General features: G+C 36.3%; 1 protein-coding gene across 6 annotated transcripts; it reads right to left on the bottom strand.

Annotated features, from left to right (window-relative positions):
- Window positions 1–71: 71 nt before the first annotated feature.
- On the bottom strand, window positions 72–15,014 carry LOC110615949 (transcription factor bHLH121). Of its 6 annotated transcripts, XM_021758214.2 has the most exons (8): window positions 14,766–15,014; window positions 13,163–13,323; window positions 1,833–1,960; window positions 1,270–1,752; window positions 969–1,157; window positions 505–812; window positions 314–402; window positions 72–232 (listed from the first exon to the last, which is right to left on the bottom strand). In XM_021758214.2, the coding sequence occupies exons 1-5, from the start codon at window positions 14,885–14,887 to the stop codon at window positions 999–1,001; spliced, it is 1,053 nt and encodes a 350-aa protein (XP_021613906.1). In that variant the 5' UTR covers window positions 14,888–15,014; the 3' UTR covers window positions 72–232; window positions 314–402; window positions 505–812; window positions 969–998. The 6 variants fall into 6 exon arrangements, with proteins under 6 accessions (XP_021613906.1, XP_021613905.1, XP_021613909.1 ...); XM_021758213.2 differs by having other exon boundaries at window positions 72–402; XM_021758217.2 differs by lacking the exon at window positions 505–812.
- Between the last annotated feature and the right edge of the window lie 3 nt (window positions 15,015–15,017).

Genomic DNA, 15,017 nt, shown 5'->3' with positions numbered 1-15,017 from the left:
AGGGCATTTCAGCTCTTACTGCATTTCATCTCATATTTTTCTAATTGCATCCCTTTGTACAGGGGTGTATTAGTCATGGAATTTCCCTTTTCATTAATGGAGGAGGGTCCAATTAATGCATTTGTCTTGGCTCAATTTGGACTATTTAACACATGAAATAATGCATGTGGATGTCGCTCAATAATTAAATTCTGCTGTCTCAACTCTCCGCATTTTTCTCTTCAGGTGCATACTGTCACAGGCAAAGTGATTCTATCACCACAAAACACTTTAACCGTGCGGCACGTAGCTCAAGGGACGTAACAATACTTACAGCCCTTGCCAAACATTCAAGTGCTTCAGTCATTGTCCCCAATTATGTCATCCACCGAGGTTGCGTCATTCATATCAGAATATCAAGACCTGAAATAAAAAGCATCTAAGTTAACCTCATCATTTACACAAGTAATCACAACTGTCGCTCAATTGTTTTTCTAGCCAAAAGAATTCAATATGCAAACCAACCTCTACTGCTTTCACCCTTGTAGAGTTGAGGTGCTGCTAAACTCACTAGTAATTGTGGGTTTGGTGTAAACGGATTTGCTTTTAATACAAGATAGAATGTACATTCAACAAATATCCATAGAACCACCATCTTCTTTCAATGTCAATTCATATAAGGCTCCACATTTCAAGTATAGCTATTGCCAATAAAACTACTACTGGACTTGTCTTTCACAATAAAAGAAGCTCTCATTTACATCCAGCATTTAACTGCACTTAGTGTTTCTGGTCCATGAAAAGCTAGCATTAATGATAATCCTGACCACCATCTGAATTTACGCAGAGAAATGTCCATAAATATGGTAAGATTAGCCTCTATTAGCAAATATATCAATGCTCTTTAAATTCAAGACAAATTAAATGCTAAAAGTGACTATGATTGCAGGAGAAAAGACAGAAACTAATGACCACAAATTGGAAATAACCTGGCTTTCATTTGTTTGCTAATTGTTTCACTAGTCTAAATCATCAGCCTTTGTGCTACCAACCATGCTATTAGAGGAGCTATTCTGGACACTGCGAGATGAAGAACACCTGCTTGAAGAACTCCCTTCTGTAAGACTATTTTCTTTCCCCGAAGACTTTTTGGATTTTATTTGTCCCGAGGATAAGTCCTGCAAAAATAATCCCATTTACTTCAACTTCATATTTAGAAACAAAATACCTGTGATAATGGTTTCTATTTTTCATGTCTTTCCCAAACAAATCTAAAAGGCCATAACCTACCTGATCTGTTGTAGAACCTGGAGTCTTCAACTCCAGCTCTGTTGTAACATCATCATTAGAGTCCAAACTTTTTCCAATCTTGCTCTCCCCTGATGATTTATTCTTTGAATCTTGTTTGCCTGAAACATGGGATCCAGTGGCAGGCTGTGCACGTGAAGGTGCATGTTGAGTGGACTGTTGATCAACCAGGGTATTAGGGGTCATAAATGGAACAAAATTTGAACAGGGATTATGGATCACTGCAGGATTCTGATTTCCAAAGAAGGGGTATGGTTGCATGGATGGATGCAAAGGAATTGGCCCTGGAGGCATTGTCACTGGCATGGGAAAGGGATAAGAAGTCGGGGCCATAACCACCGAGTGTTCCATAGCAACCCATGGGTACATAGTCCTGATTCTTTGCTGATACTGAATATTAAGATTCTCAATGTCAGATTTGAGAGAGGCCTTCTCTTCTCTAAGGTCAACTTTCTCTTGAGTCAACTGTTCATAAAACAACATTGCATAATTATCCAATTCTCATATTCAGCATTATTATCAAAGTGAAAGATATTAAGGATCACCTCACGAGATTCTTCAGTCAATGAGGCATACTCTGCCTTAAGTTTGTTGACCTGAGATGTCAACTCCTTTAACAACTGAATTGTATCAGCCAGAATGGTTGCTTTATCATTTTTTGGTCTATCAGGATCTGCACTCCAAGATGGTGCAGACATCAAGAGGAAACATCTACATAATTATGGACATTAAAGTTCTATAAACATTATGAACCACTAAAATCTAGTCCAGTCAATATCAGGCAAGGCTTTGATCTTATTTACTATGATTAAAAGAACAATTTTTTCAGAACCTCGAGGCATCATTCTAGTCAATTAAATTTCCCATTACATAAGAAAGGAAAATGGATAAAATAAACAAGACATCAAGTAAATCTCCTCAAGCTAATTGCTGAAAACATTCAATGGCAAGCAGCAACAACATCACAAGCAATCATGCAGGAAGACAAGCCTATGCAATTCATGAAATTAAGAATTCACTCCCGTAACCATTCATTTGCTTAATTTGCAAAACAAATTGTTCAAATTGCAAAACAGAAATTTGTCTGAAGTAATAAGGATTGATGTCTTTGGTTACATAAAAATGAACCTGTCTTAACAAATGTATATGATAACAATGCAGATGGAGGCCCACGCTCAGGTGCAGGAAAGCTGAAGGTTTATTATAGAAAAAGGCCCAGAAGCACTAAACGTCAAGGAAACAGAATGGGAGATTCTGGAAGAGGAGCTGGTATTCCTGGAAGAGAATGGAGCACTAGAATGAGAAGCTGACAGCTGGAAGGGAATATCGTTAGTTATACTGTTGGAGGGATTCTAGGATATTTTCTTTTCTTGCCTGAGAATGAATTTGTATTTAAAGAAATTATGTCAGCAGAAGAGGTCATTATTTTTGGTTTTAATTCTTTTGGGCACTTGTTGCCAGCTAGCTCGAGCTAGATCAGGTTTATCCTGGTTTGTTAAGTTTTAGAGTTGTTTTGCTGTGTGGTAGCATTCCTTTGTTTTGTATTTAATTGTTCTAGTTGAGAATCCAATACAAAATCCATTTACAGCCTTATTTCAATTCTCAGAAAATTTTTCTTAAGTTCCTAACTCTATCAATTTGGTCTGACCGGATCCTCGCTGCTCATGACAAAGACAAGAATGGAAGGGAGAGTTGATGCGGTAGAAAAGAACTCAAACAGTATTGAAGAAATGTTAGCTTCTATGAAACTCGATCACGAGCAGAAGCTATTGTCTTTGAAAGTTGAACAGGAACAGAGATTTGCTCGGATTGAAACCTTACTCACCTCCTTAGTTCAAGGGAAGGTAGTCACGGATGAATGGGAGACCACAGCTAGAACTCCTACTATGGGAGACAGTGCCAATATGCTACCTATAGCTAAAGCTTTAATGGAGGATGATTCTGCTTTGTATAGTTATTAAAGGTTCAAGGCTTACCAAGGCGCCAAGAGATCATGGAGCCTAGGCACAAGGTGTTGGCATGCGCTTGAGTGAAGCTAAGGCACAAAAATAAGAAATAAAAAATAAATTATATAATTTTAGTTAGGATATTTATGAATTATATAAACACTAAATTTAATCAATATATTATTATATTATTAACTGCATATAAAAATATATGCATTTTATTATTTATTTCATTACATTTGCTATTTATTACACTATTAATATCATTATTGAGTGAACATCATTATTAAAATGCATTACATTAATTTTTTAATAAAATATATATAAAAAATGATAATTTTAATTATCTAGGGAATTCAAATTTTACATTACTCTATATTTAATTTTCAGATTATTTTATATGAATTTTATAAATTTATAATGAACTATATATTTAATAGAAAAAAAATTTTAATATTTGTTGACTGTTTTAGAAGATTGTAGAGGTTTGATTACTGATTTAATTGCTAGTTCCTAGGTCCTAAATTGTAGCTAATTTATTTGTTGTCTTATTTGTATAAACATCCTAGTTAGCTTCAATTCTTTGTGTATAAATAGGTGATTGCATTGTATGTAATTGATATTGAGAATCAATAAAGCTTAGAATTTCTAAAAAGAATCTTCATGGCATCGGAGCTCTAAACCTGATCTTAAGCTTTCAATTTGAATTAGTTTCAATTTTAGGGTTTTCGGTATCCTAACTCCTTGAATTGGTACTGCCATACCTGAGGGCCTCCTGTTGCCTCACTGCCGCCACCAATAGGGTCGCCGGCCTATCCCCAACTTCCAGCGCCGAATCTCCGAGTCCATTGTGTTGGCGCGTGAGCTTCTGCTTCCGTCGAACTTTTCTTCCCAGGCATCGTCAATGCTTTTTCTGCTGCTTCTTGGTCATCTTGGTGTTGGGTTAGGTCTTCTCTGTGTTTGCAGCATCTATTGGGTTTTTTGCAGCTTCTTTTTGGGAAGCCTCTTCCCTTTGTTTAGATCTGGTGTTTTCAGATTCGCTTGTGCTTGTTTTGTTGCTGTTTCCTGGCCTTAGCATGGCAGACATGAAAGTGACTAGTGAGGGTAATGTAAGTGCTTCTCATCATGCTTCCGTTTCATCTCTTGTTACTACTTTACAGATTAGTGATTTCGGCGCAAATAGACACATGGTGGGCTCTTCTAAAAACTTTCTTAAGTACCTTCCATGTCTAAACAAGGATATTGTCAGAATAGCTAGAACCGGTTCTGTTGTTTATACTCAAACTATAAAGTTATTCTCAGTTCTTTATGTTCCTCATTTTCTTGTTAATTTTTTATCTATCAGTACTCTTACTAAAGCCCTTAACTATAAAAATTGAATTTTTTCATGTTCTTTATGTTCCTCACTTTCTTGTTAATTTTTTATCTATCAATACTCTTACTAAAGCCTTTAACTGTAAAAATTAAATTTTTTTCTTGACTATTGCGTTATTCAGGACCTTCAAACTGAAAAGAGAATTGGCAATGATAACTAAGTGAGGAGGCAACTTTGTTGTCACATTTCAAAAGCAATTTGTCCTCTAATAATATCAATTCCTCCAATAATCTTTGCAATCACAGGAGTTCACAAACACCTTGTACCATTGCTCTATACTCAGCTTCAGCACTCGATCAAGTAATGACACTTTGTTTCTTGCTTCTCCAAGTGATAAGATTTTCTCTCACAAGAGTGCAGTAACTAGTGGTTGACCTTCTATCATCAGGGAATCTAACCCAGTCTAGTCTGTATCTATAAAAGCGTTTATTTAAAGATGACCATGTTTGGAGAAAAGGAGACTTGTTCCTGGGACGGACTTCAAATATCGAAAAATGCAAAAGATGGCTTGCAAATGAGATTTACCAGGATCATGCACAATTTGACCCACTAAGCTGACTGCATATGCTATATTTGATCAAGTATGAGAAAAATATATTAATTTGCCTACCAATATCCACTGATTCACGGGTCTCTGCTTGTAATTTGTGATTGTTTTCGATAGGAGTTTCTGCTGATTTGCAACCTTTACCTAACATTTCAATTTCTTCCAAAAGTTCCAAAATATATTTCTACTGAGAGATAAATATTCCCTTCTTTGATCTAACAATCTCAATTTCTAGGAAATACTGAAATTTTTTAGATTTTTAATATCAAATTCCTGAGCCATAAGCTTTTTCAAATCGAGCCATCTCTTCTTGGTCATCTCCTGTCATTACCATGTCATCAACATAAATAATGACAAGAGTAATTTTACCCTTATGATGTAAGATAATTAGAGCATGAGTAACGTTGCTCCATTGATAGCCAAAAGAAATCATAGCTCTGTTGAATCGGTCAAACCAAACTAGAGACTGTTTTAATCCATGCAGTTTTTTTTTCAGCTTGCACACCTTTCCTTTTGTTTTTTCATTAATAAATCTAGGATGGATTTCTATATACACTTATGTCTCTAAATCTCCATAGAGGAATGCATTTTTCATATAGTTAAGAGTTTTGGTAAGAATACTGACAGACGAGGAACATGAAAAACAGAAGAAAGCTTAATATGAGGAGCACAAACAATAAAACATTCCAGATATAGGGTAAAAGTGCCATCAGCTATTCTGACAGTATCTTGGTTACAACGTGGATAGTAATTAAGCAAGCCTTGTGATGATCCTGTCATGTGTCTATTCGCTTCAGAATCAATAATCAAGGAAGCAAAATAGGAAATGAGAGCATTATCTGATCTCACAAAGTTGGATGTTGCACTGGAAGGAGAGTCAAGGTGAGGAGGCGATTGAGACTCATAATTTCATGAGAGGAAAAAATCTCGATGGAGATTGACTCCTTGGACGGCTCCTCTATTGCTCGAACAAATTTGTTTAAGTCTTTGAGGCACTCCATTTTCCTCTATGACCCTTTGGAGGGCGTTCAACCTTCAACAAGTTTCTTTGCTATAACTTGGCTTCTCATATAATCACAGTGCAAGCAATCTTTTTCAAACGTAGTGGCTTTTGGTGGTTCAGAATTGGCAATCATTTCACCTTTTTTCCATTGGTGTGTTGTAGAACACCTCTACTACTTTCTTCCTATTGAATATAGGAATAAGCTTGTTCAAGAGAAGGGAAAGGATCTTTGCTTCTCACAATAATTACAGTGCAAGCGATCTTTTTCAGACATAGTGGCTTTTGGTGGTTCAGAATTGGCAATCATTTTACCTTTTTCCATTGGTGTGTTGTAGAACACCTCTACTACTTATATAGAAATAAGCTTGTTCAAGAGAAGGGAACGGATCTTTACCAAATATTTGAACACGAGTGGGATCATATTCAATATTCAGGCCAACAAGGAAGTCATAGATGCACTCCTCTAATAATTTATGAAATTTGACTGCATCCGCAGTTAGGAGTGAGCATTCGGTCGGTTCGGTTCAAAATCGAACCGAACCGAATAAACCGAAAACCGAAATTTTAGTGTTTATGAAAACCGAACCGAACCGATTTTGGTCAGAAACCGAATCGAACCGAACCGGTCTGATTCGGTTCGATTCGGTTCGGTTTGATCGGTTTCGATTTTTAATAATTTTTTAATTTTTTACACTTTATTTTTAATATTTTAAAATTTAATTAAAATATTTTAATCTTTATATGATTTAATTTCTCTATATTATTGAAAAAACATATTATTATCACTAATCGGTTCGGTTCGGTTTTTTCGGTTTTTTTCTGATCAAAACCGAACCGAACCGAAATAACCCAAATTTCAAAAATTAAAAACCGAACCGAACCGAAATGTATAAAAAACCAAACCAAAATTTTAAATCGGTTCGGTTCGGTCGATTTTTTCGGTTTGAACCGAATACTGCTCACCTCTATCCGCAGTACAATCTGCATAAAAGTGTTATAATAATCAAGTTCCTGCCACAATCCACATAACTCAGAAAAATATTGCGAGACCGACATTTCTCCTTGCTTAGTACTATTATAGGAAATAAATATGTTAATACAGGAAGTAAATATTGATAAACGTGTTAGTTACCTAATCTTAGGGATTGCATGTTCATAGGCTGGATTTCTTGATTTCTTTTCCTTTCTAGATACGGTTTCTCATGTATAAATATGTTGTAATCTCTACTGTAATAGACAACAAATATTACCTTTCTACATGGTATTAGAGCCTCTCCCATTTGAATTTTTTTTCCTGTTCTGTTTGGAGACTTAGGGCCCATATAGGGTAACATTTGCTTCTCACTGCCCATACAAGGAGGATGCCGGAGCGCCGGCGAAGCTACCTTGAAGAGCCGACGGCTGTCCGGCCAACAAGTGAGCTTCATGCGCCACAGCAAGGTTTCTGACGTCATCCCACTCACCGGCGCGTGGAGGCTCGTCGCGTGTCCGTTGCTGCTTTGGTCACCCTCACCAGAGTCACCTCGAAGCCCCCTCATCAGTTCTATGGTTTGTTTGTTGTTTGGGTGTTGAGTGGAGGTGTTTTTGGTTTGGATAGCATCCTGGTACTGTTCACATCCTGTTTCTTCTATTTTTTTTGTTGCCATAGCTTTCAGCTCGAGTTGGTTGTTCTCATGGCTGAAGTTAAAAACACCGTAGTTGAGGTGATTCCTATGATGACTAAAATTACGGAACACAAATTAAATTAATCTAATTTTCTGAAGTGGAGTAAGACTATCCGTATCTATTTATGAAGTATCGGAATGGATGATCATCTTACTAAAGTTCCTCCAATTGATGAAACTAGGAAAGGTTGGATGAGGGATGATGCTCGACTATTTTTGCAGATCCGAAATTCTATTCATAGTGAGGTAATCAACCTTTTTAATCATTGTGAATTTGTTAAAAAATTAATAGATTATCTGGAGTTTTATATTCTGGCAAAGAAAATATTTCTCGAATTTATAATATGTGTAAGGCATTTTATCAAGTTGAGAAACATGATAGAACTCTAACATCATATTTTATGGATTTTAAAAGAGTATACGATGAACTTAATGTCCTGATATCTTTTAATACAGATGTGAAAACTCAACAAGTTCAACGAGAGCAAATGGCTGTTATAAGCTTCTTTGCAAGTCTCCCTCCAGAGTTTAAAACAGCTAAATCTCATATTCTATCTGACTCTGAAATATCATTGTTACATGATGTTTTCATTAGGGTGTTGTGTACAGAATCTCCAATTCCTTCACACACCACTAGTGCTCTTGTTAGTCGCAATAATAGTGGCAAACAGAATAACAAAGGTGGACACAGGGGAGGTTTTAATGGTGGTAGAGGATCTCAGCGTCTTGAGGAAGTAGTTCCTACCTCTGACTCTGGTGGAATCATTTGTTATTACTGTCGTGAACCTGGACACACTAAGAAGACATGCCTGAAACTTCAGAATAAGAATCAGCGCTCTCAAATGGCGCATATAGCAGTTGAGGCCTCACTTGATCAGGGAATTTTGATATCTGCAAATGAGTATGCCCAATTCACTCAATACCAAGCATCTCTAAAATCCTCTAATTCATCTATCATTGCAATTGCTGAGTCAAATAGCTCTACTGCATGCCATGTGTCTTCATCCTTCAAATGGATTATTGATTATGGTGCTACAGATCATATGTCAAGTAATTCTACCCTTTTGTCCAATCTTAAGTCTCATGCATCATCCTCTTATGTTACTCTTGCTGATAGCACTAAATCCTCTGTCATGAGTTCTGGACATGTCAACTTAACACCTTCTTTTTCTGTATCTTCTGTGTTATGTCTTCCTAAGTTCTCCTTTAATTTACTTTCCGTTAGTAAACTCACTCGTGCAGTAAATTGTTGTATCTCATTCTTTCCTAATCATTGTCTTTTTCAGTATCTTTCGACGAAGCAGATTATTGGTAAAGGGCGTGAGTCAGAGGGTCTTTATGTCTTGAATCAGCAACTACCTAGATCTCTTGCATGTTCCACGAGTTTAATGCCTTTTGATGTTCATTATTGTTTGGTGCACCCTTCTGTCTCAGCTTTGAAGAAGTTATGTCCACAGTTTCACTCTTTATCTACTTTAGATTGTGCGTCTTGTCAATTTGCCAAACATTACCGTTTACCTACAATGTCTTGAGTCAATAAACGAGCTTCGTCCCCTTTTGAGTTAGTACATTCAAATGTTTAGGGTCCTTGTCCTATTGTGTCTAAGTCTGGCTTTAAGTATTTTGTTACTTTGATTAATGATTTCTCTCGCACTACTTGGTTATTTTTAATGAAGAGTCGTTTAGAATTATTCTCTACCTTTTGTGCTTTCTATGCTGAAATCCAAACTCAATTCAATATTTCTATTAGAATATTGCAAAGTGATAATGCTAAAGAATATCTTTCTGGGGAATTTCAATCTTATTTGTCACAAAAATAGATTCTTTATCAGTCTTCCTGTGTTGACACTCCTTCACAGAATGGGATTGCCAAAAGAAAAAATCGACATCTTCTTGAAGTAGCCAGAGCTCTCTTATTTCAAATGAAAGTACTTAAATGTATTTGGACTGATGTTGTATCCACTGCTTGTCTTTTATCAATCGCATGCCCTCCACCGTTCTTCATGGTGATATCCCTTATAACATTTTGTTTCCCACTAAATCTTTATTTCCTATTGAGCCATGTATATTTGGTTGTACTTGTTTTGTTCGTGATGTTTATCCACAGGTTACTAAATTGGATCTCAAATCACTCAATGTGTCTTTCTTGGTTATTCTCGACTCCAAAAAGGGTATCGTTGTTTTTCTCCTGCTCTTAATTGGTACCTTATGTTTGCTGATGTAACATTTTTTGAGTCTACTCCGTTCCTTCCACCATCATCTGTTTATGACACCCAGGTGGAGGAAGATGACCTCTTGTTATACATTGTTCACTCTTTGTCTCCTTTTCAGACTCTTCCTGCACCTTCCGCTCATGTGCCAGATCGCCTTTCCATTTTTCAAGTTTATTCTAAATGCTTAAAGGACTCTAACTCTACTCCGCTATTAGCTTCTACGTCGACAGACTCTGCTCCCACCGATCCTTCACCGTCTGATTTGGATTTGCCCATTGCTTTCCGCAAAGGTAAATGTACTTGCACTCATCCTATTTCATCTTTTTTTTCTTATGGTCAATTATCCTCTTCTTCTCGTTGTTTTGCCACTACTTTAGATTCTATTTCAGTCCCCAAAACTGCTATTGAGGCTTTATCCCATCCTGGTTGGCGTGCTGCGATGGAAGAAGAAATGATGGCCTTAGACACTAATGGTACTTAGAAGTTGATGTCCTTGCCTCCAGGAAAGCGAACTATTGGGTGTAAATGGGTGTTTGCAGTGAAAATAAAACCTGATGGATCTGTTGCTCGTCTCAAGGCCGTTTAGTGGCTAAAGGTTATACAAAAACTTATGAAGTTGACTATTCTAATACATTCTCTCCAGTTGCCAAGTTCGCATCTATTTGATTGTTTATTTCTTTGGCAACTACGCATGATTGGCCTTTTCATCAACTAGATATTAAAAATACTTTTCTCCAGGGTGACCTTCAGGAGGAGGTTTATATTGAGCAACCACCTAGTTTTGTTGCTTAGGGGGAGTTAGGCAAGGTTTGTAGACTTTGAAAATCCCTCTATGACTTGAAACAGACTCCTCAGGCATGGTTTGGCAGGTTTAGTGAGGTGGTCCAATAGTTTGGAATGAAGATGGGTAAGTGTGGTCACTCGGTGTTTTATAAAAATTCTAATAATGGAGTAATTCTGCTTGTAGTATATATGAATAATATTGTTATCACAGAAAGTGACGTTGTTGGCATTACATCCCTAAAATAATTTCTTAAAACACAGTTTCATACAAAGGATTTGGGCTCCTTGAAATATTTTTTGGGCATTGAAATTATGTGGTGTAAAAAAGGCATTTTCTTATTTCAAAGAAAATATGTTATTGATTTGTTGATAGAAACAGGAAAATTGGGTGCTAAGCCGTATAGTGCACCAATGACTCCTAATCTTCAACTTAACACAAAAGAGAGTGAGCCGTTTGCAGATCCTGAAATGTATAAAAGATTAGTTGGCAAGCTGAATTATTTGACGGTGACTCGTCCTAATATTGCATATTCAGTGAGTGTGGTAAGTCAGTTTATGTCCTCTCCTACAGTTTCTCAGTGGGATGCTCTGAAACAGATTCTTTGCTACTTGAAAGGGGCTTCAGGACGAGGACTCTTTTATGGTAACCATGGACACTCAAATATTAAATGCTTTTCTGATGCTGATTGGGCAGTTTCGAAGGTTGATAGGAGGTCAACCACTGGATATTGTGTTTTTGTGAGAGATAACCTGGTCTCATGGAGAAGTAAGAAGCAAAATGCGGTCTCTCGTTCTAGTGCTGAATCTACATATCGAGCCATGGCATATGCTGTATGTGAAGTCTTGTGGGTGCATTAACTGTTGGAAGAGGTTGGGTTCACAAATTTGGTGCTTACTAAGTTGTGGTGTGATAATCAAGCAGCTATCCACATTGCCTCCAATCCAGTATTTCATGAGAGGACTAATATATCGAGATTGACTGTCATTTTGTTCGTAAAAAGATCCAACAAAAGATAATCTCAACAGGGCATGTCAAAACTGGAGAACAATTAGGAGATATCTTCACTAAAGCTCTAACTGGGACTCGAGTTGATTATATATGTAACAAGTTAAGCTGATTAACATCTATGCTCCAACTCAAGGGAGAGTGTTATAAGAAGTAAATATATTAATATAGGAAGTAAATATTGATAGATGTGTTAGTTGTCTAATCTTAGGGATTGCAGGATCATAGGCTTGATTTCCTTTCCTTTCTATATACGGTTTCTCATGTATAAATATGTTGTAATCTCTACTATAATAGACAACAAATATTACCTTTCTACAAGTATCATGGATCTTGTTTTGGATCTCATAAATCTGAGCATCATTCTCAATTTTGGAATATGTCAAGAGCCTTCCATATCATCACAACGGTACCTAATAACAAATAAGACTTAAAAATTTGGGGTTGCATAAAATTGCCACAACATAACAAGAGAATTTTTTTAAATCCCATTGGGGTTAGATTGGATCAATGCTATCAGATAGCTTCTTGCTACCATTGATATAACCATGCAATCTCCTACTCGTGATGAATAACAAACAGAACCTTGACCAAGCTAGATAATTATTCCCATCAAGCTTTAAGGGTTATCAAAATTGGGAAACAAAAATCCTTTTTTTTCTACCATGAGAGGAATGCAAAGAGCAGCAGTAAAGTAGCCAAAAGGAACAAAATAGTACTTAAACAAGTGAAAATAGGTTGCCAAACTAAATCAACACACAAAAGAGCAAGAAACAGTGGGAAGAGGCCGAGAATAGAATGCTAGAGGCAAAAACGATGACTAGACATTGAAAACCTCGCCGGAAACAGTGCCACATGCCGGTAGAGGGTGGCACATGGGGCTCACGCGCCGAAATCTGGGTCACTGGAGACTAGCGGACGGCCAGTGACGGTGCTGCAACTCTGATGAGAGGGACGATAATGAAAAGAAATGGATCTAGATACGTAAGTGTCAAATTTAATTGTCTAGGAATTTAAAAGTTTAAAATTGAATTATACTAAATCAGACATATGCTCTGATATTGTGAAGAATTTTGAGAGGAATTTTCAATGTTTGTTCCAGTTGTATTAATCTTTACAAGTTTTGAGTATTTATACACAAAGAATTAAACCTGATTAGGAATATTTACAACAAACCTAATTAGAAATATTTATATGAGAATAAAATCTCTACAATAAAGCCTAATTAAAACCCAAAAAATCTGCCTAAACAATAGCTGAAACTTCCTAAAAATCACAGCTGAATCTTTACATTAGTCAACAATATATATATATATAACAGAAGAAATCATGTTTTACCTAGTTTATTTCCCAACTCAATAAAGTGCTCATTAAGTCGGTCTCTCCTCAATTTCTCACGGTCAGCCTTCTGAATTTTTCTTGCAGCTACAGTATCCTTGGCTTCTTGTTCAGGTCTTTGACTGCCAGAATGTAAACTGGCCTCTTGTTCAGGTCTTTTACTGCCATAATGTAAAACAATCAGATAGTAGAAGCTAAAAACAACAAGTAATTCATTAGTTCTGATTCAAGAACAACAACAACCAAACCACAGTTTTCCATACTACACAGTCTCATATACAAGAACTCAAACCTAAATTACATGGCCAGTTGAATAAAAATCAATCAGTTTAAACGATATGATCTGAGCATACAAAGTGTATATTGCAACTGCCTTGGTAGAAATTAATGAGCTTTGGCTCAATGCTAGTTAATAATATAAGCAACTACATGTTATAGCTACTCTAAGCTTAATGAGTCAAGCGGTTACTCTCGACAGAGATATAGCAGTTAAGCTTCTGACCTATGCACTAGTTACACAGCTAATTTGTTAATTATAAATATTACAAGAACAACATATTAAGGGAATGAATTATGAGTTGATCCCATTATGTGAGTGGAAAATATTAAAAATGGGTTCAAGTCCATCATGCTGGGTCAATCCTCCATGTGTTTTATATTGTTGCAATATAAATAACAACAAAAAGGGGGGAGGTAACTGTCAAAGGAAAATTGCCCCGTACAATACATATCATGGAAGATAAAGATGAAGTTAACCCTCAATTGTTTTGGCCACAAAAATGGCAAAGGCCATTTAGATTTAGGTTCTGGATATTGGTTCCAGGAGAACGACTAATATAGACAAAGATGGGTTTCACCATCCCGATTTTATATGCAGTAACAATAGGCAATCGAAATTAAGAAAATGGCTAAGGTAATATGGGGATAATGTGTGTAATTGTGAAGAAACCATGAAATCAAAACCAAATTTGTGAAAGTGTACAGTGTATGCATATTTTGTGATGTGGTTGTGTAAATGAATCTGCATAGTATGTGTACGAACAAAATATTGCATGGCACTTTCTCCTCTGACTATCTCACAGCTTGTATTTTTGGAGCACAGATTAAAGTGATTTTTTTTTTGTTGTGCAAAACGTTTAGAATATGAATTAATGCATATAGTTTGTATTTGTTAAACTACAGAGATTATATGTTAGACTAGTGATAAAAGTCATACGTATATGCAAAACTATGAACTATGTTTCATGAGCATAAACTCACAACCTATGCTGTCATAGTATTGAATTCACTTCTTGAATCGCATTCAAGGATTACTGTCTATTTTGGCAAGTGGGTAAAAATGACCGGAAATGGCAATTAAAACTTGGTGGGCTTTGACTAAAACCTATTGAATTCACTTCAGTGTTGAATCAAATAACAAAACGCAAAGCAGTGATATCTCCAAAAACAAACTAACCTCAATTCCTTTGAACATAAGAGTGAATTAAGCAATAATTCAAAACTAAAACCCACCAAGGAAATAAGAACCTTTCAGCTCGATTTTTGATATAATTGCATAAAAATATAGTAAAATAACATTAAATAAAAAAATGGAAAGACGAATCTGGACCTGGGATTAGAGCCAGAGGGTAGTTGTTGCTGTTGATGGAAACCAGTGAAGGGAAGATTTGGGGCCTGCATTTGCATGGAATGATGATAGAGAGAATCGTCTTTTAGCTCATCCATTATTGGGCAGTAAACAAATGGAAGAGAAGAGTGTCTACTGCTCTTGAATTTTTTCCTAGGAATCGGTGGTCTTTGAAATCTGAGAGCGTGTTAGCTTATTCCCTATCCCGAATTACTTCTTTTCGAAGAT

This window comes from Manihot esculenta, chromosome 5 (genome assembly GCF_001659605.2).
Source record: "Manihot esculenta cultivar AM560-2 chromosome 5, M.esculenta_v8, whole genome shotgun sequence".
In the NCBI taxonomy this organism is placed as follows: Eukaryota; Viridiplantae; Streptophyta; class Magnoliopsida; order Malpighiales; family Euphorbiaceae; genus Manihot; species Manihot esculenta.
This window is presented reverse-complemented; position numbering and strand designations above follow the sequence as displayed.